Genomic DNA, 25808 nt, shown 5'->3' with positions numbered 1-25808 from the left:
TGCCATGGAGCCCACCCTCCAAGGCAGCCATTTTCTCCAGGGGAACTGATCTCTATGGCTTGGAAATCAGTTGTAATTCCAGGAGATCGCTAACCACCGCCTGGAGGCTGGCAACCCGACCTAGTCTGAAATCAGAGAGATTATTTGCAGGATATTGAGAAGTTCAAAATGAACTAAGTACATACAAGGATAAAGACAATACAGACCCACCCTCAGTTGCTTTACAGGAACTAGGGCCTTATTGCAGGCAATATTTAAATCCAATCTATGAAGGAGAAGAGGCCTATTTGGAGGTTATACCCACCCCCCACCAAAGCAGGCAAGGCTTGTGTTTCTTTAACAGAGGCTGGTAAACATCTGGTACCTCTAATTATTTCCCCCAAATACAGCTTATGAATTGGTAAGAGGTGCTGCTATAAAACTTTTTTCCTATTTCAAAGCTCCCAAAGGAGTGAGGGCTCCTTCCAGGACAATCTTGAGGCTCGCTCCGGCAGGAAAGAAATATTTATTTGCCATAGAAATTTACAAGCTTTTAATGTAGGGAGGTATTTCTGTTGTAATAACACACGGTTTATTTGTGCAGTTCACATTTTAAGGACAGGATTCAAAACCTTGAGCGTTCCCCCCCCCCCACACACACAGACACACACAGAGACACACACACACACACAGAGACACACAGACAGTGCCAGAGAATCTACAGCTAAAAATTATTGTTGAGGTGGTTTCTTAACCATTGTTCCCCACTTTGTAGGGCTGACCTATAAGATGGGGGGGGGGGTGTTTGAAAATCAGAGTTCTTTGGAACGCTTCTGTTTCAAACTGTAGGTGGAGATGGGTTGCAATTTTGCACACACTCTTATGTTAACAATTTTTTTTAAAAAAAACCTTGCCATTCAGAAAAAATGGTACATTGCAAAGTTCTAGCCTAACTTCACATTTATATGCTAGCTTTCTATGTGCAGGGAGTGTTTTGCTACCATCCCCATCTAGTCTGGTGTATGCATACTGCCAGTATGTCTAATTTTTCTAATTATACACTTTCTTATCGTATTTCTTATGATGAAAAATATGACAAGAATGAGATAAATATTTGAGTCCAAGGAGATAGGGACCTAAAGACCTCACTGTACATCCTGCCGAAGTTATTTAGCATCTTCTCCCCTTATTAAGAGAAAATGTCTTTCCTTTAGGGCTGTCAGTCCTTATGAGATCTGGCAAACCACAAGCATAACATTATCGTTCCAGAATAACTCAGCCATACAAGTGGCTAAACGCACGGATTAGCTTTGCACCTCTTACTTTGCCACAGTCCTATTCAAACCAAATTTCCATCACCAACTACTGTGCCAAGCATACAAAATAATCAGGTCGGTTTAAAATATCTTAATAAACTGTTGGACTGCCGGGGCGAAGGCAGGCCTCCTGGTTTTTTTGTCTTCAGTTTGTTGGGAGTCGTAGCATGCATTTTGGAAACCGGTTCCCGGCTCTCCCATTCCACCAATAGTTCCTTTTGTATCTCTGTAGGTAACTCAGAAAATGTTTTGGCATCAACACTAGAAGGGAGGTTGCATTTTGACTCTCCTTTCCAACCTCCCTTTTGGGGTCCTCCATCGGTTTGTTTCTGTGGCTCCAGAACACAGGCTTGGTGAAATGGAGGCCGAGACGGAGATGAGTTTTTAAAAGCCGTATGCATTGCATGCTTGCTTGCCGATGCATTTTCAGCAGCCTCAAGAGGTCTCTGTGATGGAAGAAGACACCTGCAAACAGACCCAAGTGCAGCAGTTGGTGATGCCTCAATGGGGGATTTAATATCAGAGGATGCCAAAGAGCTCATGTTTTGATGGGTGCTTCTAGAATGCAGAGGAGCATGGCTCATTTGGTCTTGCGCCTTGTCCGACCGCTCTTCCCTTGAGGCAAACGATGGGTTACTCGAAACACTTGCTGCGGTATTTCTTTCCCCCTTTTGGCTAGAAATTATTTCTTCTTTAATTTCCCTCGGAAGCTGATTAAACACATCGTAGTCGATGCCAGCGGGAAGCAAGTGACTTGGGAATTCAAGATCTCTGGTTTGTTCTGGGAGGTTTGGGGTTTCCGGTGGCATTTGTGTTACCCTTGTGTTTCTGTCATCTGGCAAGATTTCACAGCTCCCCATTTGACCTTCTGGAGTTACACTTTCTGTGTCTTCCATTTTCTGCAATGCAACACAATGCAACACACAGTCTCAGACATTTAAAGAACAGCCTTCAGTTTACTGTAAGCAAATTACTGATCCCTCACTACAGTTACCGTATACTCCATAAACACAGTGCTGTGGCACCATCTTGAAAATAAGATCCCCCCCGCCCCCAAATTACTACTTGATAAAAATGTCTGCTAGGTTACCTACCACATGCATATATTTACCCATTTTGGTTCCCAGATCATGGAACTCACTAACTTCCAGTTTCCGAATGTTTCTGGTCACCTGGAGAAAATATTTATTCGCCAGAGGTGACCAAGCAGCTTCCTCCAGCTTTTAGAAGCAATTTTCAAAAGCAGATTAGACTATAAACAGAAAGCCCATCAGGATTACTGGGGGATTTGACAGGTCAATGACTGGGAAATTCCTCCCAACCCAAATCTTCCCACCATGTCACTATAAACTTTTGGGGGGACCGAGCAGATGGGTTTTTTTTCCATCTCCATGTCCCCCCACCCACAACTCTCAACAATGAAGGCAATGAGCATGCTCGGTCCTCAGATTGTGAGAGGGAGGGGTGATCTTAGCATTTCTGAGGCCCCAAGTGAAAGTACAGCGTGAGGCCCCAGAACCACTGCAACACCCCCCCCGCCACCCCGACACACTGCTACACCCATATGGGGCCCTTGCCCTGTGTGTGGTGCACGGGAGCCACGATTACCACTGGAAACCAGCTTCCCAAGCTCTAGATGGGGCAAGTCTTTTCCTTTGAAGGGGCAGGTCTGTGGGCTCTAGTCTCCCCTGTGTGAGGCCCCTGCTGCCCATTGGCTGAGACCTACCCCTGAGTAGGGGTGGGGGGATGATTTTTTAAAAATTTACAAATTTAATGTTTAACGTTTTTCTATATGTTTGATGAATCCCACCAGTATACAAAACTCCATACCGTCTCTCTCAAAAGCCCCATTTTGCTGCCTTCTGGATACATCCAGTTCAGGGAAAAAGCTGAAGAGGCCCGTGTGAAATTAAAAAGGGGGGGATAGCACAGTTTGGAAATTCTACCCCAACCCCAATTTTTACCCCATCTGTCTGGAGCTGGCCTCACGGCAGGGCCTGGACTGCCTGCAGGCCTCCCCCTCCCTGGCCAGCAGCACTCATTTGGAGGCCGAGCAAGATGGTGGTGATGACCAGCTGGGTTGTCACGGTTGGAGGAACCAGCCCGATGCCCGCATACAAGGCGGGTGGCGGGCCCAGCCTTGAGGGACGCTCACACTGGCCTCCAGATTTTCAGGCTGTCTCAAGCAGACAAATTCTTTCCCCTTTCCCCTTTAACATAGAGCAGAACCACAAGTGACAAAAGGCACAGGTTGGACACTTGTCTGCTTCCCTCAAGTTTTGATGGGAAATGTAGGCAGCTTGGCGGAATGTTGGACAAGTGACAGTTGAAAAGTTCACTGGACAGCAGTCAGAGAGCGAAGCTGCGAGACCAGGATGCCTACATTTCCCATCAAAACTTGAGGGAAGCAGACAAGTGTCCAATCTGTGCCTTTTGTCACTTGTGGTTCTGCTCTTACTCTCAACTCCTCTACATCCCTACTGGAACTATTCAGTACTCATTCTTTTTTTAGGAGACATGTTTTTTTCCTTTCATGAATTTCCTATGTCACGGTTTTCTAAATGCCTTGGGTGTCCCCCCATCCACATCTGTGGGTGGCCCAGTTGTGCTGCTTTCATTACCTGCACAGGGCCCAGCTAATTTACTACGAGAGTGATTACGATTTATACCATCCTGTAGGGACAGCTAAAGCTAGTGCTGTTATTTATTTAACCAGCATTATTTTAAAAGTTGCCCAAAATTGCGTTGTTTGCACCAAATATATACCATATGTTCAAGCAGATCATGGAAAGAAAATGAAGGCATAAAAATGTGAACAAGGAGTGTTTTTTTAAAAAGACTGTGGCCGTTTCCGCACGGCTTACCTCAACCCGGAACGCTGCGCAACATGCCAAAAAACCCGCGGAAGATCGCGTTTTCTTGCGCGAGTTTTGTGCAATGTTGCGCAGTATCACGCAAAACTCGCGTGAGAAAACGCGCTCTTCCACGGTTTTTTCGGCATGTTGCGTAGCATTCCGGGTTGAGGCAAGCCGTGTGGAAACGGCCTGTGTGTGGGGAAGGGGGTCTGCATTTAAGACTGTTATGAAGTAATTGTTAGAGTAGGACTGGTGTGAGTTCAAATCCTCACTTAGCCATGAAGTTCAATGGGTAACCTAACTCACAAGGTTGTAAGGGGTTTAAAAGGGGGAGAAGGGAACCAAGTACGCCAAGCTAAGCTCCTTGGAGGAAGTGCAAGATAAAAATGTGATGGACAGGAAAACTATATCCTGAAACTTGTGCCGCATATATCCCATAGAGAGAGGAAACAGTGAAGAATGTGGCATTAGGCACAGAACACAACTTTTGTGAAATGAAGGTCACATTTTTAAGCTGCCTCAGGCAGACGCCATGGAGAGGAAGTGTAGAAATTTCCTAAATAAATAATTTAACAGAACAAAGCAAAAGGCAGCTATTCCACTTAATTGGCTAAATGTTTTATATTCTGCTCTGCTGGGTTCTTTCAGTTCCTGTAACCTCTCCAGCGCCTTCAGGATATGCCAGGCTAGAGATTTCAATAAATCACTTCTGAACTGACCTGAACCAGTTTGCTGCCCTTTGAAGGAGATGGCCGAGTCAAATAAAATCCAATTGACTGCTTGGTGGAAGCAAGAGAGGATTTCAGGTTGGAGAAGCAGACGCTCAGAAGGGTTATGTGAAACGAAGCTTTCACATTTATCATCTTATGAAACAGTTTCATAGCTATGGCTACCAGCTGAGTCTGGACGCTGGAGTCATCTGAACATTTAAACCAGAAAAAAAAATCAGTTACTCAAAGTCTACAGTATCAAACAAGATCCAAGCTGTAATTCCAACAACGATTCTCTTTATTCTGTTATACCGGTGGTGGGGAAGCTTCTGGTACTGATTGGCTGAGCTGGTTTGGCAGCACGAAACGTTCAGAAGCTTCTGGAATTAAACACTTGGCAGTCCAAGTACCACGAGGAAAATGACAGTTATCAGTTTGGCTGAACAGAACCCACTAAACAGGGAAGCTAAGGCTTGGGTCCAACATACAATGACCGTCTACTCCCCTATTAATTTACCCAACCACTGTGGCCATGTTTAGAGCTCTTCTTTGGGTGCCCCTCATCATCTGAGGCTAAATACGTAGCAATCTGAAGAAAGGGCCTTTTCAGTTGCGGCACCAAAATAATGGGATTCCCTCCCCAAAAAGATCCAGCTATCATCCTCTGTCGTCTTAAGTTAAGACTTAACTGTTGCGAGGGGCATTCCTTCACGGACCCTCCTTCCTGTATATGTATGCGTTTTAACCATGTATGCATTTGAATTGTTTTTAATATTATGTATTTTTAAAAAAACTTGTTTTAATATTTTTGATTGTTCGCCACCTTGGGGGCCATAAGGCAGGTGGGAATGCAATATAAAAATAATTAATTAAATAAATCGATGCTGCTCTGAGCTCCTTGGGGGGAAAGCTGGGATAAAAGTATCAGTTGTGGCTTCTACCATCGCTCCAGCACTAGGAAAGGTTGGTACCCAGTGCTTGCAGAGGAATAAATAGGGATTTATAGTTTCCATTGCTTGACATAATTCTTTGCCATACTGCAAACTGTCATAGGGACAAAATGAAGCAATTACCTGCTCCAATCCTTTGGACCACATGAGATGGAATTGGACATTGGCGGCTCTCCCGACTAAGCCATTTATTGGTTGGAGAAAATTTACGAAGAGATAATCTTATTGTATGTGGCTTTCTTCCATCCTTGTATACTCTAAAAGACATGGAGAAATTGATAGAGACTTTTATGACCAGCATTTTGTACTTGTTCCAGTTGGCTCAAGAAAAGAATTCTTTTCCCGGATAAGGAAAACTAGCAAATGATTATACACATCTTGAACTCAAACTCTGTTGCTAAATTCTGCAACACATTTCATTTAATCCGTAATTCATATGAACATCCTAAAAAAGACAAGCTGTTGTGAATAGCCAGATATTACAGAGATGAGGAGCTGGGACTATGGGGTGGGGCTAGGGCCATTGGGGGCACAAAATTTCCCAAGCTGGGGTTGTTTGGGGTGGTAGAAGTTTACCTGACTCATTTTGTTCTGTTTCCTGGCACGATGTGTGTAATCTTGAGGCTTCAGTAACAGCTAGAAGCCTCTCCAGGAATATGCAGTCAACTAAATTTTTGTGACTTGAAATCGTAAGTGTTGAAGCAAGAGTACATTTACTAAGCTTTCTAGTTAAACCCATTCTTTGTGGTGGCTTCCCCAGATTAGAACAGGGGTCCCCAACCTTTTTGATCCTGTGGGCACATTTGGAATTCTGACACGGTGTGGTGGTTGAACCACAAAATGGCTGATGCAGGAGGCAGAGCCGGCCACAAAACAGCTGCTACAGTTTGCCTTCAGTCACACAGTGAAGATCCCTGTACTGTGGAAGCCACTTCTGTCAAAGCAATGTTTTTAGAAATCTGCACAGCTGATGAATACTCCAACAGCCAATATGAAGCCATACTTTGCAAAACCCCACTGGTCCCCACCTGTTTTCTAAAAACACTTGGTGGGCACCATGAAAGGTGTCAGTGGACACAACTGTGCCCATGGGCACAACGTTGGAGACCACTGGATTAGACCTATAGTAGAATGGGACAATGCAGGAAATTGCCTTTCAAGGGAAAGTTTTGTAATCTGTTACAATTGTTTTTGTATGTATCACCTTTGTTATACTCTACCATCTTCTAACTTTATAACCACTTTCTGGATTACGGTAGATCAGTCTTTAAACAGTTTTTTAATCTCCATTGTTTTCCAGTTTCGTAATCCTAGTTCTACTGCCTTGTTTATTGGAGGTCTTTGTTGTCTGATTGAACTTTTTATGTTTTGTAATCTGCCTTGAGTTTCAGCAAGAGAGGTGGGCTACTAATGAAATAAAAGTGAAATGAAAACAAGCAAACGGTTGGAAAGTGGATTGCTCTGGATTCCTAGAGAGAATTTTTTTTCCTATTAAAGGTTATAATCTCTCTTATTTAAACGAGGAAGGCCCAGCTGGAATCTTTTCCAAGGGGCCCACGCTGACTCTCAACTCCCACCTAAGACCAACCACAGTTTTCATGAGAGACATGAGATCTGAATTGAGAACTCTCTAGCTCATGCCTTTAACCATTATGTTATACCAACTTTAGATACCACAGCCCCTGCCCAGCTGGTTAGACCAACCTGGAAGGGAAGGAATAGGGAAAACGGAAACGGATATAGGGAAGGGTTAAAGCAGAGGTTCCCAACTTTTTTGAGCACGCGGACACCTTTGGAATTCTGACACCCACTAGTGGGTGCAACTGCAGAATGGCTGCCACGAGAGGTGGAGCCAACCACAAAATCTCAGCAAGTGAGACCATGCATATACTAATAGCAACTCTTCAACATGTTATGCAGAAGTTCTTTTTAACAGGATGCCTTTTTAAAGGAAATATTGTTTTAATATTTTTTTTTTGCATACACACAGCTCATCTTCAGTGAAGAGCTCTGGTAGCAACGGCTGCAGAAGCAATATTTTAAAATTCTGCACAGCCAATGAAAAGCCCAGCTGGGCAAACCCTCACCTGGCTCTACTCACTTTCAAAAAACACTGGGTAGGCACCATGGCACTTATGGGCACTATGTTGGGGGACCAAGTTAAAGCAATAGCAAAATGAGGTCAAATTAGAGAAGGTTCAACTCCTTTTTGCCTTTTTAAAATATTATTATTTTTATCATCATCATCATCATCCCACCCTCCCCACAAGCAAGGCAGCTATGTATTCTCCACCAGCGTATTTTAAAACAACCCCAATCACCGTTTTCCCACCAATTGCCTGTGAACTCATCTGTAAATGTTGTGTACAGATGATACGGGTCTTTCCAGGGTATCACCATTCAAACGGTAACGCGTGGCGAGGGGGTCTTTGGCATTTATACATGAATAATGCATGAACCCTTTGGCAAAACAAGCAGTACAGACTGAGAAAAATTAAACACATGCACAACTGTAGTGAGTTAACGTGAATCTAGTGTGTGCTCGGTTGCATTCTGTCGGATCACAGACTCGACTGAAGCCAGGCCATAGTAAGGTAACCATTACCTGTCCAAAAGATTAGCAATCAGCTCTCCAACTTTCTTCTTAACTTCTGCTTCAGAAGAGCACTTTTTAAAGGAATCTTCATCACTAAAAGACTGCAAAATATGCATTTTAAAAACTGAATCTAATTATCATAATAAATGGGACGACCAAATCCACAACTTGCAAATGAAGAAATGGAGCAAGGCAGTTATGTATTCTCCACCAGCGTATTTTAAAACAACCCCAATCACCATTTTCCCACCAATTGCCTGTGAACTCATCTGTAAGAGATTCTGCATTGGATAGACTGCAATCCACTTTTGTGATAAATCACCTGCAAGAATCTCACTGTGACAGCTGCTGCATGCTTACACACATGCTGTGTTATGACCAGGGGGAGGCTGTGTGTGTTTGCTGTGTCCGCACGGGAAAACGCCCACACTTCCTTCGGTTTTGCTACCACCAAACTGATTGGTCATGCTTTCCTTTTAGCAGCAGTTTGGACTTGGTGAGTCTCTAAGAGTGCACAGAGTGCCAACAATGAATGGGTAATTAGGCATGGAGGGAGGAATCTTGGACACAACTTAGTCTTAACCAAAGAAAGCTCTTTATTATACTAAACAAGCATAATTCAGAGCACAGAAGATGCAAGGAAGGAGATATCATGGCATAACAGTTAAGCAGCTAATACAAAGAAAAGAAAACATTCTAGCTAAATTAACCTGAGAGTCGCTGATGTTAAATCAGCATACCCAAGGGCATCTGCCAGAACATTAGGAAATAGAGGAAAGCTGTCCTCCTATCTCCCTTACTCCTAGTCTCCAATGAACACGCACAGACAAAGGTCCACACATCCTTTTTAAACTCTTCCCCTGAGAGGGTGGGTCCCCCCATACACCAAACCTGAGCTGGAAAACCTCCCTCTATGTCTACCATGGCACCTCTGTACTGTGGTTTTATTAGGCCATCAGAGAGTTGGAAAACCATTATTTCTCTAGCGCAGGATAACATTTGGAGCAAATGGTTAGAAACACGGCTGTTTTATGGCCCATCCTCTTCCTGAGAAGAGATCAGCTTTCTCAGGGTTTAATCCTAGTAGTTTCATTCAAGTCCAGCTTGATCTCTCTCTAACAACAACAACAACAACATTCAATTTAACACCCACTGAGAGCAGTTTACAAAGTGTGTTATTATTATTCTCACAACAATTGCCCTGGGAGGTGGGTGGGGCTGAGAGAGCTCTGAGAAGCTGTGACTGTCCCAAGGTCACCCAGCTGGCTTCAAGCGGAGGAGTGGGGAATCAAACCCGGCTCTCCAGATTACAGTCCTGCCGTTCTTAGCCACTGTACCAAATACAACACATAGCATCTACATTCTGGTCTGCAGGACCTCAGCCACTGATTGTCAGGGATGGAAGGAAGAATTTGCGCTCATCACTATCTTTCTTATGCAGTATTTTACTTCCTTCCTATAATAATAAATGACAGGATTCAATTTTACAAGAGAAGAAAGTGAAAAGGTTGCATTTGGGGACTCAGAATCGGGGGTGAGAGTTTAATTCGTTACCTCCAACTATCAGTCACATTTCAGAGTGACTAAATGTTAGGAATTAGCTTATAGACAGAATTTCTCAAGGTAAGAGACAATATCCATCTATCCAGTTTTATCTTGCTTTTCTTCCCCAAGGAGTTCAGGGCAGCTTATGTGATTCTCTCCTGACCTATATAAAATCACTATTGAGTCTCATAGATTGGAATCTGGTCTCTCCAGTCCTAGTCCAAGACACTAGCTGCTACACCACAATGTTACACAGATACCTGAGGAGGCCTCGATGGAGTAACCGGAGAGTCATCTTCTCCGTAACTCAGTTTCTGCAGATGCCGTGCAGCCGAAACTCCCAGCTCTCTCTCTAACACTGCAGATGAACACCTCTGGAGATCCCAAATGGTGAAAAGTCCCAGCACTGCAAGACGTTGTGCGGTTTTAAACCCAATACCTGTGCATGAAAAAAAAAACTGCTGTCACTGCAGTACCACAACAAGACAAACCTGAGAACTGCTAAAATTTTAGTAAGATTACGAGTGCAATCAATGGGCTCAGACTGAATGGGCTTAGAATAAAATCAATGGGCTTAGATTGCTCTATAAATGTTAATAACATAACATTCGATTTATATATCACCCTTCAGGACAACTTAATGCTCACTATGAGCAGTTTACAAAGTATGTTATTGTCCCCACAACAATCACCCTGTGAGGTGGGTGAGGCTGAGAGAGCTCTGAGAGAGCTGTGACTGCCCCAAGGTCACCCAGCTGGCTTTGAGCAGAGGGGAATCAAATCCAGTTCTCCAGATTAGAGTCCCGCACACTTAACCACTATACCAAACTGGCTCTATGTAATGTAAAACATTAAATGTTTTTAATGTTTAGGATTTAAACACAGTACAAAGAACACTATTTCTCCCTTGTCATACCTAGAACTGCTCTTGGTCATGCTACAGTATGGCAAAATAATGACAGAGAGAAAACAGGGATCCACAAAACACTATTTGGGAGGGGGAGAGAAGATTTTCTCATTCTCCCCCACCTGAAACGCCCCTTCTGTCGTAGATACACAAAACAAGGCAAAAGAATCCCCCACCACACACACACACACTTCATACCAGGCACTTTCGTTATGTGGTCTAGGCTGGCCATCAAGTCCTGCTGGCTCTCGGGTAACAGAACAGTTTGCTGATTTGGTTTAAAGGTCCCACACACCATCTTGGACAGGAGTTTGTTAGAAGCGACTCCTGCGCAACCCGTCAGGCCCAGCCTGGTGCGCACGGCCTCTCTCATCTCCGCTGCTATGTGAGATCCAGCTGCCAACCTTCTATGTGCCGAATCATGGAAATTGAAAGCTGCAAAGTAAACAGAGACTGGTGGTAACAACAACAACAACAACAACAACATTTGATTTATATACCGCCCTTCAGGACAACTTAATGCCCGCTCAGAGCGATTTATTTATTTAATTACACTTCTAGACCGCCCTCCCCATCAGACAGGCTCAGGGTGGTGTAACAACATATGATTTTTACATAAAGATTAAAAGCAATAAAAACATTAAAACATTCTTCCATATACAATTAAAATTGGCAGATATAAATATTAAAATACAGCATTTTAGACACAGGGCTTGGCTCTTGCATCATGCCCTGTGTCACACTTGTGAGCTCCTGCATGGGTGGTAGATGGTCTTCAGTGGTATGGCTGGCAAGAGGACAGCCTAGCCCCCACCAAATGCCTGGCGGAACAGGCATTTGGTGGCGTTTACAAAGTATGCCAATATTATCCCCACAACAAAACACCCTGTGAGGTGGGTAGGGCTGAGAGAGTTCCAGAGAGCTGTGACTAGTCCAAGGTCACCCAGCTGGCTTCAAGTGGAGGAGTGGGGAATCAAACCCGGCTCTCCAGATTAGACTCCCACGCTCTTAACCACTACACCAAACTGTATTTCTATTTATCAGGCTTTAAGTGTTCTTGACTTACTTCTACCTTGATATGTCATCTTAGACATGACAGCAATGTTCAACATTCTCATAATCCCATCACTAACGTAATTTCCAACAAGATCTTATACATTGTCTATTTTCCCTCTTTCTTGTTTCTTGATAGCAAAGACATGCCACCAAGTCGCAATCAACTTATGATGACCCCTTAAGGGGTTCTCAAGGCATGAGATGAACTGAGGAGGTTTGTCATTGCCTGCCTCTGGACTTCCTTGGTGGTCTCCCATCCAAGCACTAACTATGGCCAACCCCACTTAGCTTCCAATGTCTGACGAGCTTGGACTAGCCTGGACTATTCAGGCTGTTAACCATAAAATAAATACAATTTAAAAAATAAAATACATGTAATCAACAGGAGTCCTGACCTGGATAGCCCAGGTGAGCTGATCTCGTCAGATCTCAGAATCTAAGCAGGTTCAGCCTTGGTTAGTAATTGGATGGAAGACCTTCAACGAAGACTAGCTTCTGCAGAGGCAGGCAATGGCAAACCACTTCTGTTAGTCTCTTGCCATGAAAACCCCACCAGGGGTCGCCATAAGTCAGCTATGATTTGAGAGCAGGATTTCATTTTCAATCAACAGGGAATATATTCTACTTTTATCCCACTTGTCCTCCAACAGTTCAGGAGTGGCAGACACAATTCCTCTTTTCTACTTTATTCCATCCAGAACATTTATATCCCATTCTTCCTCCAAAGAGCTCCAGGCAGCACATGTTTCCCCGTTCCCATTCTCACAATAACCCTGCAAAAAAATTTAATCTGAGAAATATCAACTTGCCCTAAAGCAGCCAGCAAGCTTACAAGGCAGAGGTTTGAATCCTAGGATCCCAGGTATTAGTTTGGCACTTTAACAACAATATCATATTGACTCTCTAAGAAAAAGAGAGCCTGATCTCGTCTGATCTCAGAAGCTAAGCAGGGTCGGCCTTGGTTAGTAATTGGATGGGAGACCTCCAAGGAAGACCTGGGTTGCAGAGGCAGGCAATGGCAAACCACCTCTGTTAGTCTCTTGCCATGAAAACCCCACCAGGGGTTGCCATAAGTCAGCTATTACCTGAGGGCAGGATTTCATTTAAGGACACTCTCTAACAATGGATCTCCTAAGAGTGGCTGAAAAATAAAATAGTATAAAGAGTCCAGTAGCACCTTTAAGACTAACCAACTTTATTGTAGAATAAACTTTCGAGAACCACAACTCTCTTCATCAGATGCAAGGGAGGAACACTTTCCCACCATTATCTCTGAGTCCTCTCTTCCTCTCTTGAGAGAGGCACATGGACGACCTTGGAGGCACCAACATCATACCTGCTATTCTCCTGCTTTGCTGAAAGTTAGAAAAGGGGAGGAGGCTAAAACCTTTGAAAGCCTATATATGTTGATGCTTGCATGTAACTTATTCCTGGCAAAGATCCAGACGAGTTAGCCGTGTTAGTTTGTAGTCGCAAAATAGTAAAGAATCCAGTAGCACCTTTAAGACTAACCAGTGCTTTTTTTCTAATAAAATGTTTAGGGGTACTCTCAGATGGAGTTGGTTTAGCGGGAATTCCAACATTTTAAAATTTTTACTTTCTCCCATTAGATTCACAAAATGTTTAGGGGTATGCGTACCCCTGCGTACCCCCAGAAAAAAAGCACTGAGACTAACCAACTTTATTTTAGCATAAGAGAAGCTTTTGTAGCATAAGAGAAGCTTTTGAGAACTACAGTTCTCTTCATCAGATGCATCTGACGAAGAGAACTGTGGTTCTCGAAAGCTTATTCCTGGCAAAGACAGCGTAAGTCTATGATCCCTAACTTTTTGAGTAACTTGGTTTTGCATTGTTTATGGAAAGCCAGGACAGCGGAGGCTCTCCATGATGGCACGGGCACATCTTAGTCCAACTTGAGATTTCGGCCAACCCCCCCTCCCCTCCCCACTTACCCTGATTATTATATATGTGACCAGAGATAGAGATCTGAGAAGTAGCATCCTTTCCCCACTCTTCCAGCCTCTTCTCTACCATCTCAGTGACGTCCACAAAGTTTTCATCAGGTCCAAGCCTTTCCACCAGTGGAGTAAACTCTTCCAACAGTGCTAAGGATTAAAAAAGCAAACTGTGCAATGGAGCTAATGGGGTAACTTCAGAAGAAATCTTTTCACACACATGAAATTTCCATAAGCAGAACATCTAAGGCGTCTATAGTTTTCAGTATAAGATTTCTGAGGGAGAAAGATCACAGGAAAGTCAGAATGCCCGATGACAGAGCAGCGGGAAGGCAGAAACGCTAGGCCCCAAGCCTTGACCAATCCAGAGTCTTCAACCTGCCAAGTCAGAGAGGTGTATACTTAACATTCCTAGTCCCTTTTAACCTCCCGAATAAGATCTGGACGCCTGAGGACACTGAAGATCACTAGGTTAGACTTCAGCTTCAGATCTTGAAGTTCTTGGTTCCTTTCTGGAGTAACCAGGTTTCCTAGGAATTTGGCGTGAAAACTGCTTTCACTTCCATGGACCAAATGGGAGTTTCTCTCTGTTCACGGATGAAACTCATTCATGGGAGACCGGCAATATATTTCGTACATGGAAAAGAATTTGGCAAAAACCAATCCTATTTGGAGACAAGGGTGTTTCCCTGGACACAAGCTGTTCCCTTACTAAGACGTGTTAAAAATTTTCCTCACAAAAGCCCTGCTAGGCAAGTTATTCCTCTGGAGAAGCAACAATAAAAGACTGGAACTTGCGCAAGGATGACACGGGACAATACAATGGGAAGAGCCCATGGCTGAGTGGAAGAGCATCTGCTTGGCATGTAGAAGGTCCTAGATTTAATTCCCGGCATCGGCAGCAAGCTTCAGGTTGCAGTTGAGGTGAAAAACCTCTACCTGAAGCTCTGGAGAGCCACTGTAGTCTGAGTAAGACAATACTGACTTTGATGAAACAATGGTTCATATGTTCATGTGAGGGGGGGGGGACTTTCACTTAGGGCCAAGCTACAAGTGACGAATGACACTTGAACGGCAAGTGGATTGAGTGGAGGGCAAGTGAACAGGGAGAAATACACTTGCCGTTCAAGTGTCATTCGTCACTTGTAGCTTCGCCCTCAAAGCTTCAAAGTCCAAAACTCCAGATTGTCTCACAAGGAACAACTCTTCTCCAGGCCTTCCTGAAATGAACAGAAATTCTCTGCAGATCGCATCCTTTATTAACAAAGATTGTTTAGAGGAGACGATCTGTTGTTTAGGGACTGCTTTGTATCGCACTTTAGACCGTAACACAATGACATCATCCCTACAGAATGAATAGCCGCCTATGATCCCGCCTATGACACCACAAAACGGGGGGAGAGGGGACCAAAGAGATGAGACATGTAAGTCACCCGTTCTGTACATTAAACCAGAAGGGTGGTGAGAACAGAAGAGCCCCACCAGATCAGACCAGTGGCCCATCTAATCCAGCATCAGTTTCACAGTGGCCAGGCTAACCAGTTACTCCAGAGAGCCAACAAGACTGCATAGAGACTGAGGTCTTCTCTTGATGTTGCCTCCTGGCACTGGGCCTCTGAATATGGAGGGGTTTTTTGGACGCCAAGGCCACTGATAAGACCAATGCTCCATGAATCTCTTTGGTGGTGGCGGAGAACACGCTCAAGTCATAGCCAACTTGATGGGGTTTTCCAGGCAAGAGACTAACAGAGGTGGGTTGCCATTGCCTGCCTCTGCAGCCCTGGTCTTCACTGGAGGTCTCCCATCCAATTACTAATCAAGGCCGACCCAGTTTAGCGTCCGATATCTGATGAGATCAGGCTCACCTGGGCTATCCAGGCCAGGGTATGAATCTGTTTAATCCCCTTTTAAAGCTATCTACTTCCGTGGCCATCACTACGTCCACTAGAAATGAATCCCACAATTAAATTACTAATTAAGTTAATACTTACTTCCCCCCCACTCTAAATCTATTGCCCATCAATGACATTGGGTGCCCCTGAATTCTAGTACTATAGGACAGGAAGAAAATATTCTCTCTCTCCCCCCCACCGCCGCCCCTATAAACAGATCTATAAATGTCTATTGTATGTCCCCTTAGATAGAACAACTTGTGTTTATTGCAAACTCTGGAACAGAGAAGAGTATAAATATAAAGATGAACATGATTTTCTCTTTCTTTTTTGTTTTGCATCCCCGTTTTTCTCCCCAAGAGGAACACAAAGCAACTTATATCATTCTTACTTACAAAGAAGTAAGGCAATACCTGTAACTTTGTAAGACATTTCCCTGTATTTGGTCAAGTCTTCTCCATTAACTAACACCAGTTCTGGGCACTTTTTTTTGGCTTCTTTGAGAGACATGAGTTTCTTGACGCTGACACCCCTGGCTTCATAATTACAGGTGATGACATAGCTTTTCTGCTGCACACCTGAAAGAAGGAAATGACAAAACTGAAAGATCGCACCTGGAATTGTCAACATTTCAAAGCATTTTAAATAAACCCCCAGTTCTTTTTCTTTATATTTGTTCCCATGTTCCCTTTCCCCCTACAAGTACTATAATTTTTATTTTTATTTACTAATGCCATTTACAGTCTGCCCAAGGACATTTCAACAAACAATGCCATAGAGTAAATAAATGCAAGTTTACAAAGGCATAACATTAGCAAAAATCCAATACAGAGTTGAAGAAATGCTGAAACAGAGTGCAAGCAATTCTAGAACTGACACTACCCAATAGAATCATACTTAAAGCAACAGGTAGTACATAGAAGCACATACTTAAAGCAGTAGATAGGATGTACGGCAACATAGACTTGACTATTGTAATGCACTATACATACTTCTCCTGTCTAAGTAGGAGACTCCAGTTAGTGCAAAACACTGCAGCTTGGCTCTTATCAGGAGTAAACAAGAGCATGAATATTATTCCCATCCTGAAGTCACTCCACTGGCTACCTATCAGTTACCGTGCTCAGTTCAAGGTACCGGCTATCATATACAAAATTCTTCATGGCCTTGGACTAGCATACCTCCAGGACCGCCTCTCCCCCTATGTTCCTCCACAGCAGCTACGCTCATCTGAACAGGGTCTCCTGCAGGTGCCAGCTTGCACACAGGCAAAATCAACAGCAGCCCGTACATGGGCTTTCTCTGTGGTGGCCCCTGCCCTATAGAACGGCCTGCCTGAAGAGGTCAGGAGAGCCCCCACTCTCCTGGCTTTCCACAAATGATGTAAAACTGAATTATTCAAAGGGGCTTTTTTACACAGAGCTGTATTGTAGGGAGGTGGTCTCAAAGAGATGCTTCACTAACAAGTTAGGGACCATAGACTACACCAGACACACACAGTGCAATCCTATTCCCAGTTACTCCAGTCTAAGCCCATTGACTTCTATAGACTTAGACTGGAGTAACTCTGCATAGGATATAGATCCAGGAGTTAGCTATATTAGTCTGTAGTTGCAAAATAGTAAAGTGTCCACTAGCACCTTTAAGAATAACCAACTTTATTGTAGCATAAGCTTTCGAGAACCACAGCTCTCTTCAGCAGATGCATCTGACAAAAAGTTCTCGAAAGCTTATGCTACAATAAAGTTGGTTAGTCTTAAAGGTGCTACTGGACTCTTTACTATTCTGCATAGGATTGCACTGTCATTGTAGCCAAGGTTAGCAATTTGGGGTTTGCATACATGTAATAAGTTACTGAAAGAAAATCTCTCTACCAGGGTTTAAGTGAAGGTTATTAAAAGCCCGTTTCCACCAAGTTTGGAGTAGTAATAAAATGCTTTGTACAAGTTGTAAAATTTCAGCTTATGAAAAGGAATCCCATGCAGGTCGTACCTAGCTCTGCAAACCGACATCTATGATCAACAAAGGCTGCTAAAAGTGTGTTGTGATCTTGTATCACTGCTGCAAAGCTCTCCAGAACATTTCATTGTACCGATATAACTATACAGCACAAGTTTTTGTTCAGGACTTGGTGCACAGAACAGTCAAATAAGAACAGGAAGAGGGAACGTGACAGTTAACTTGTAATAGGATTTTCTTGAGAATGCAAATTCAGAAGAATGTTCGATAAAATGTATAGGGAATTCAGTATATTTTACTATTGTTGACTAAGTGCGAAAGAGCTAACGACACAGGGGGGAAATGGTAGAAATACACCCACAGTTTCAATACATCTGAAACTTCAAAAGCGTCCAATGACAAAAGATTACCTAAAGGTTTGCCTCTTAATTCAGGATTGCAGATCATTTCAACCTGCGCATAATAACAGTCTAGGTCCAAATGCACGACAACTCGGTGCAGGGAGCTTACAGACGACATCACTTTGCCATGACCAGCTGTAAAGAAAAGCCAGAGTTCAGTGGGATCATTTTCACAGCATCCTCATGGATGTTTCGCATTGCTTCCCCATTGAGCACTTTTTAAAGCATTCACACGGCATCATCGACCAACTGTCCACTTTTCAGGCTTTCCTCTGCTTTGCTCCGATCTTTCCCAAACCTGCTTTGTCATAATCTTTAAGAACACAGCCCAAGCACATTTGCATGGCATTTGGATGGGAAGGAGTGCATTTTCTAAGGTGCAATTTGCTTTCTTCCAGCCCTACACAGTCACCTTTTCACCACCTTAAAAAAAAAAGGTAACTGCTATTTCAGTATAGCAAAATAACATAACAATCTACTGTCATGATTTACCAATTTCTCTGAAGGCCAGTTCTCCCTGCCGCTACACTTTATTATTTACTTTTTATTTATATTCCACTTGTATCTCTAAAGGGGACCCAAGGGGGCTTACATAATTCGCCTCTCCTCTATCTTATCCCCACAATAACCCTTTTAGATAAATTAGGCTGAGCGTGTGTGAGTGGCCCAAGGTCACCCAGCAAATTTGCATGGCAGAGTAGGGATTCAAACCTAGTTTCTCCAGATTCCAGTCCAACGCTCTAACCACTATACCAAGCCAGTTCTTTAAAACTAAGCCTCCAGCCTTTTTCATTGCAGAGGTATAATGGGAAAAGTGCAGGCTTTTGGTCCAGGTTTTCTGGAAAGGAATGTGGAAACCGCAAGATGCCTGGAGCAGGACAGGAATTCACTGATCAACAGACCATACAAACGCAGCAACGAACAAGCCAGAGAACGGTTGTTTGGCGCATGCAGCTCGTCAAGAGGCAGCAATGATGTAATGAAAGTTGCCAGCTTTTCTTCTTAGCTCTGCTTCTGTGCCTTTAGCAACAACTACCCAGGATGCAGATGTTTCCCCAGCATGGGGGTCAGAGGCAGGAAAGGCTCCTGTTTGTCTAGCAGCTGTTTTAAGGGCACAGAAGCAGGAAAGGTAAAAATGGCAGCAACTTGAGCTATCACGATGCACCGCAAGTGAAACATTTACAGATTGCCATCACTGCTCAAGCCAAACTCTGCACGGCAATTCAATTGCCGATGCACAATTTATTATTTACACCCTGCTTTTCTCCCCAGCAGAGGACCTGATGCCCCTTACAACATCGTTCCCTGTTGCCTCCATTTTATTCTCACAACAGCCCTGTGAGGTAGGCCATGCTGAGAAAGTGAAGAGCTGCTGGCCCAAGATGACCCAAGCAAGTGGCCTCTGCAGAGGCCAGATTCCAAACTAGGTCTCTCAAATCCTAGTTCAACACACTAATCAGTACACTGGCCGTTGTGTTACCAAGCTATCTGGTCACAATGTAACAGACAACACTGAATGTTAAGATGTCACAAAACTTTCCAAAACGGATGCCAGGCAACAACAAAAATTCTGTTTAGGAAAAAGAAAGGTAACTATTTCGAGGAGACATGGAAAACACACACACACGGGAGTAAGTCCTAGAACAGTGGGGTTTACTTCTAAGTAGGCATACTGAAAGTTGCACTAAAAATACATTTGCTCAATGCACACAGGAGTTCCATACTGCCTACTCCCAAAGAGTTGCCTTATGCCTCATGCAGGGGAAGGAACTGGCAGCACCTATTTCCAAAAATTCAGCCCCGTTTCAAAGAGGATAACCTGCTGCAGTCCTTACAGGAGTGATTTGTTAAGTATGCTCCCGGCAAGGTCACAGCAAAGGGGGATGGTTGAAAGTGTGAGGGGGAGGGGTGGATAGACCAGGTGGGAAATTCTGTAGCAAAGGATCCATTGATTCACCTTTAACTTTGGGAGCATTGCCAGCCTCCAGGTGGAACGAAAACGAGAGTGACTGGAGACCTGGAATTAGAACTGATCTTGAGACAATACTGATCAGTTGCCCTGAAGAAAATGGCAGTTTTGGAGGGAAGAATGTCTGACACTATACCCCAATCAGGCACCTCTCTTCCTCACACACCCCGACCTTCACCCCTCAAGCCTCCCGGAATTTTCTAAACATGAGTTGGCAACTCTGGCAAACTCCTCTTCCCTCAACCAGCAATCCCGGCCAGGTTTTCCGAGCGCTGCAGCTTCATTCGACTAGGGCTACCCAACGGGCGTCCAGACCAGCGCCGATTTCTGTCTCATCCGGTAGAAAGGTTTGAAAAGGGAAAGGGAGGCGCCCTTTCTAACGCCAGCGCTGGATGAATGTCTGGATGGAAAAAATTTTTTGCACCCAACAGCAGGAGCCGTTGGGCAAGAATCTTTGGCGCACAAAAACGCCCAGGGACCGACGGTCAAAACAAGCTTCAGAAATCTTGCTTTCTGGTAACAGGAGTTGGGGACACCGTTCCCATGGTCGAGCGCCCATAAATATGGTTGCCAACCTCCAGGTGCGACCTGGAGATCTCCCGGAATTATATTTGCTCTCCAGTCTACAGAAAATGGCTGCTTCGGAGGATGGACGCATTATACCCTGCTAGGGTCCCTCCCTTGGCCAAACTCTGTCCCCTCCAGGCTCCACCCCCAAATGTCCAGGAATCTCCCAACCCGGAGGTGGCATCCTTCCTATTCCCGCCCGGGTCAGTTCGAGGCCAGCGAGAAGCAGGTCTGAGCCGCAGCAGAAGCAAAAGCCACGCGAGGCGCATTTACTCGAGCCTCTCCCAAGTCTGCCGTGGGGCGCCGGGAGCAGCCAATCCGGTTCCCCCGCCGCCGCCTCGTCCTCTCCGGAGCTCTCCATGTTACCCGCTTCTGCGCAGCGGGAAGCCGGCGCCGCCTCCGTCTGGGGCAGCCAGGCTGGGAGTGGCTGGGCAGGCTGGGAAGGCGGAGTTGGAGAGGAGGAGGCCGGCCGGCCTTGCCTTCCTTCCTATCGTTGTGCGCCTTCCACCCTGGCAGGTCTCTGCGAGTCGTTTCCTTGCCCTCGCCCTGGCCGGGTCAGCTGCACCCGATATGGCACAGTTGCAACAATTCACCTTTCCCTTGATGAGGATTTCAAGCGGGGTCCCGAGATATCCAATCACGTGTGGATCGAGCCGGGAAAGACGCTTCGAGTGCAATCTTAGATCAAGATGGGCAGCCCTGTTAGTCTCTGTAGCAGCAAAAAAGAGCAAGAGTCCAGTAGCACCTATAAGACTAACAAAATTTGTGGGAGGGTATGAACTTTCGTGAGTCACAGCTCGCTTCTTCACATTCTCGCAGTCTAGCTGTACCTGAAGAAGTGAGCTGTGACTCACGGAAGCTCATACCCTACCACAATTTTTGTTGGTCTTATAGGTGCTTACTGGACTCTTGCTCTTTTCTAGTGCAATCTTAAACTGAGTTACTCCCGTCTAAGACCATTGAAATTAATGAATTTAGACTGGGTTGATTCTGTTTAGGATTGCACTGTTACTCACGTATAGTCCGCCTTTCTCACTGAGACCCAAGGAAGATTACACAGTGTAAGCTATACAATAAAATCAACTGCTCGGATATTCAGTGAGCAAAATACAATATGAGCCACAGTTAGGATATTCAGTGAACAAATACAAGTGGGTACAGTAGCAGAAAACTCCAGAGAAGGCCTTCCTTCCTCTTATCACTGACTCTTCTCTTTCCACCCTGGCAGGACTCTAGAGCTATTCATTTTCTCTCAGTAGACTAATCCAGGTCAGTTACGCCTAATATTGCACAATTGCAACCATTCACCTCCCCCTGGATATTTCAAGCTCGCTGGCATGATTTCCAACCACGCATGAATCCAGCCGGAAAGTCGCTTACAGTGCAATCCTACACAGCGTTATTCCAGTCTAAGCACCTTATTTTCTCGCAGTTGACTAATCTGGGTCAGTTACACCTGATGTTGTACAATCGCAACCATTCTTCCCCTGGATATTTCAAGCACAGTCGCAGGAAATCCAACAACATGTGAAATCAGCCCCAAAGATGTTTGCTTGTTTGCTTGTTTGTAGTCCACCTTTCTCACTGAGACCCAAGGCGGATTACACAGTGCAAGTGAATACAATATAATTAACAGCAATGACATTCACTGAGCAAAGTACAGTAATAACCAACAATTAGGACGTGCAGTGAACAGATGCAATAGGGTATAGTAGCAGAAAACAAGCATCAAGCCGATTTCCCTTTCTTCCTGGCTGTCAGAATGGGTTTTTCTCTCTCCAGCCACGCACAAAATGGCAATGATCCTATGCTTGCTTCACCTGGGCAAAAGTCACGCTGGATTTCCTACTGAGTAAAACAGACGTGCATAAAAATCAGGCCACGCTTGGGGATCCTACTTCATCCCTTTGACTTGGAACTAGAAGGTCAGAGTAATGAATCCAGAGTAGCAAGAGTGTGAGTTTGTGTAGGATGTGCCACTCTGCATAAGGGATCCATTTAAAAATGACAACCCGGGTTAGCAAATTGATAAGGTACGAGGGGCTCAGGAGGGTCAGCCCTAGGGCTTTCTAGTCTAATATTCTGTTTCCAGCAGCAGTCACGGCATATGGCCCTGGACAGGTGTCTGTGATGATAAAAACCACCCCAACAATTGTGACAGGCAAGCTGGGAAGAGTTGCTTCCGAAGGGGGAAACGGCTTGTCTGCATTTACAAGCACACAGCACAAAAACTCAACATTGACGTTTTTTGTAGGCCAACTTTGCACCTTGATCACAGTGTGCGATGGTCGTATGGGAGAGGGTTCCCTTTTGCTTCTCACGTTCATACCCACAAATGGCTTTAAGAACACAACAGAGGAAGATCCCTGCTGGATCAGACCAGACCAGTGGCCCGTCTTGTCCAGCATCCTGTCCATGGCCAACCTGCTGTCCTGGAAAGCCAACAAACAGGGCATTGAAGCCGGGGTCTTCCCCTGCCGCTGCCTTCCAGCATTGGTATTTAGAAGTCTGCAGCCTCTGAATGTGGAGGTACCCTTTACTCACCATGGCTGGCAGCCATTGATGGACCTCTCCTCTGTGAATCTGTCTAACTCTCTTTTAAAGATGCTTGTGGCCATCACTATAGCCACGGACAGCGAATTCTACAATTTAACCACACATTGAGTGAAGAAGTAAAGTAAGTAAAGAAGAACTGCCGTGGCCTAGTGGTTAAATGGTTGGGTTGTTTTTTAATCATCTGCTGGTTCGACTCCCGTTACTACCTAAGCTCTGCAGGTGGCCTTGGGTAGGCCACTCCTCTCAGCCCCAGCTCCCCAGCTGCATTGTGGGGATGATAATAACATTGACGTTGTTCACTGCTCTGAGTGGGGGCTCTAATCTGTCTAGAAGGGTGGTATATTAGCACAGTTATTATTATAAGGTGCTGTAGCATAATGGTTAAGTGGTTGGGCTGTGCATCATCACTCTGCTGATTTGACTTCCATGACTGTCATGAGTTCAGCAAGTGGCCTTGGGGGATCCACTCCTCTCAGCCCCAGCTTCCTGGCTGGATTGTGGAGATAATAATAACACTGGCTTTGTTCACTGCTCTGAACGGGGCACTAATCTGTCCAGAAGGGCGGTATATAAGCACATTGTTACTATTATTGTTATTACTTCCTTTTATCTCTCCTGATGCTATTTCCCAACAGCTTCATTGCGTGCTCCCAAGCTCCAGTATTATGGGAGAGGGAGAAAATCTCCCTGTATCTATTTTCTCCACCCATGCATAATTTTATAAACCTCTCCATGTTCCCCTCTTACCCATATATTTCTAAACTAAAAAGTCTCAGATTCTCCAACCTTTTCTCATAGCCCTTAATCATCTTCTGTACTTTTCCACTGAAATATCCTTTTTAAGTTACAGTGCCCAGAACGATGCACACTTTTGCAAATGAGGTCATACCATGGCTCTGTACAACGGCTTTACAATATTGGCTGTTTTATTCTCGGCCTCTTTCCTAATAGTCTCTCCAGCATGGAGTTTGCCTTTTTCACCACAGCTACACATTGCACTAACATTTTCACTGAGCTATCCACTGTAAGCCTGGGATCTCTTTCAATCTTGGTCTCATCTGGTTCAGAACCCATCAGCACATTCTTAAAGTTAGGATTTGTTTGGTTGTTGTTCCAGGGAGAATCACCAAACACTTACCAGCTTTGAGCTTCATTTCCCATGTTGTTGTCCATTCACCCCATTTTGATAGATCCTCCTTTAGCTCTTTGAAATCCACTTTGGTTTTTAATCATCAGCAGCAGGGGTCGTTCTGTAGAAAAAGAGCTGGAGGAACTCATTAGCATAACTCATTAGCATAACTCATTAGCATATGCCATGCCCCTTGCCATCACCAGAAGTGTGTCATTAGCATAACTGATTTGCATATGCCACACCCCCTGACATCACGTATCCTGGCTGTTTTGTACCCAATCATGGGCATTCAGGGCCGAAATTGGGCCCAAAATGGCAAAAAGGGGTTGAAAATGGCCAAAAGGGGCCCAAAATGGTCAGGATTGGGCTGCTGCTGAGCAGGAGAGTGATCCACCACCCATCCTGGCCATTTTGGCCCCAATCCAGGCTGCAATGGGCCTCAAATGGCTGAAAATCAGGTAGGTGGGGCCACCTGACATGTGACCTCTTTGGAGAACTACCGGAACTGCATTCCTGTATGTTCCCCCTCAAAATGAGCCCTGATCATCTGGAATAATAGGGTGTCATCTGCAAACTTGGCTGCTGCGTTGCTTACCCCACAACAACAACAAGGTTGCTATGCAAACCATCCTTGAATGTCTCTTGCACTACTGGGTCGCCATAAGTCAGCTGCAACTTGATGACACTATACACACACACGTGCACACAATTCAAAATAATGAGTTTCACGGCCCAGTCTTTATCCTCTTAGGTGCTATCACATAAAGTGAATTCGTCACATCTATACTCATAAAGTTGAGAAAAAACTGAATTTAGCTGGGCTGGTCCATAGAAATAACTAGCTGCTATGCAATGCCTTCTGATTAGAACCAGCCAAAAGATCACAAAATAGCAAATGCTGTTTGCTACAGACCGACATGTCTGTAGCAAACAGCACTTTAGCTACAGACGTGTTGGGCTGTAGCAAAAGTGCTGTTTTTTATCTACATGAAAGTACAGGTTTTTTAGCTAATTTTTGAGTTCTCCAAAATGCTTGCTCAAGCTAGATGTTCAGTGCAAAAGCACAAACCTGTGTTATCACTAGAGCGTGTATATGAATAAAAAGTGGATAACATGTGTCGATTCAGTTCGGTCTTTTCTATGCTGCTCAGTGTGTGTGTTTGTTTCTAAGGCCACATCAAAAGTATGTCACCTCCCCATGCGTGATGTTGGTACCATGCACACACACAACTGGCTGACCGTTGCCTGGAAGCTTGATGCCTGCAGAGATTTCTGGAAGCCCTTCCGTTGTAGAGAGTGTTCCTTTGAAGCTGCCCTTTGGAGACTGGTTATCTGCTATCCAAAGATTTTTACTATTGAGCCAACTGGCTGGGAGTTAACCCTGAAAGGGTGCAAAATCTCTTTCTGTTTCGAGATATCTTGCGTACTGTTCATTTCCACCATGGAAAGCACTTCTGTGCAGG

The 25808-nt window shown here is 44.6% G+C and overlaps 1 protein-coding gene across 1 annotated transcript; it reads right to left on the bottom strand.

Annotated features, from left to right (window-relative positions):
* Positions 1-509: 509 nt before the first annotated feature.
* On the bottom strand, positions 510-21018 carry POLI (DNA polymerase iota). The gene is made up of 10 exons (XM_054986716.1): positions 20931-21018; positions 18131-18256; positions 16175-16339; positions 13867-14019; positions 11057-11293; positions 10212-10390; positions 8416-8507; positions 5934-6067; positions 4870-5069; positions 510-2194 (listed from the first exon to the last, which is right to left on the bottom strand). Exons 1-10 carry the CDS (start codon positions 21016-21018, stop codon positions 1367-1369), a joined length of 2202 nt encoding a protein of 733 aa, XP_054842691.1. The 3' UTR covers positions 510-1366.
* Between the last annotated feature and the right edge of the window lie 4790 nt (positions 21019-25808).

This window comes from Eublepharis macularius, chromosome 8 (assembly GCF_028583425.1).
Source record: "Eublepharis macularius isolate TG4126 chromosome 8, MPM_Emac_v1.0, whole genome shotgun sequence".
Lineage (NCBI taxonomy): Eukaryota > Metazoa > Chordata > Lepidosauria > Squamata > Eublepharidae > Eublepharis > Eublepharis macularius.
The sequence above is the reverse complement of the archived record's forward strand: the minus strand, read 5'-3'. Positions and strand labels throughout refer to the sequence as shown.

Excerpts from the sequence above, each read along its gene's own strand:
- POLI (XM_054986716.1), bottom strand. The coding sequence starts at position 21,018 with ATGGAGAGCTCCGGAGAGGACGAGGCGGCGGCGGGGGAACCGGATTGG. Across the intron at positions 14,020-16,174 it reads AATGTCTTACAAAGTTACAG|CACTGTTGGAAGAGTTTACT; the intron begins GTATTGCCTTAC and ends TTTAATCCTTAG. Across the intron at positions 10,391-11,056 it reads CCACATAACGAAAGTGCCTG|GTATTGGGTTTAAAACCGCA; the intron begins GTATGAAGTGTG and ends TTTCATGCACAG.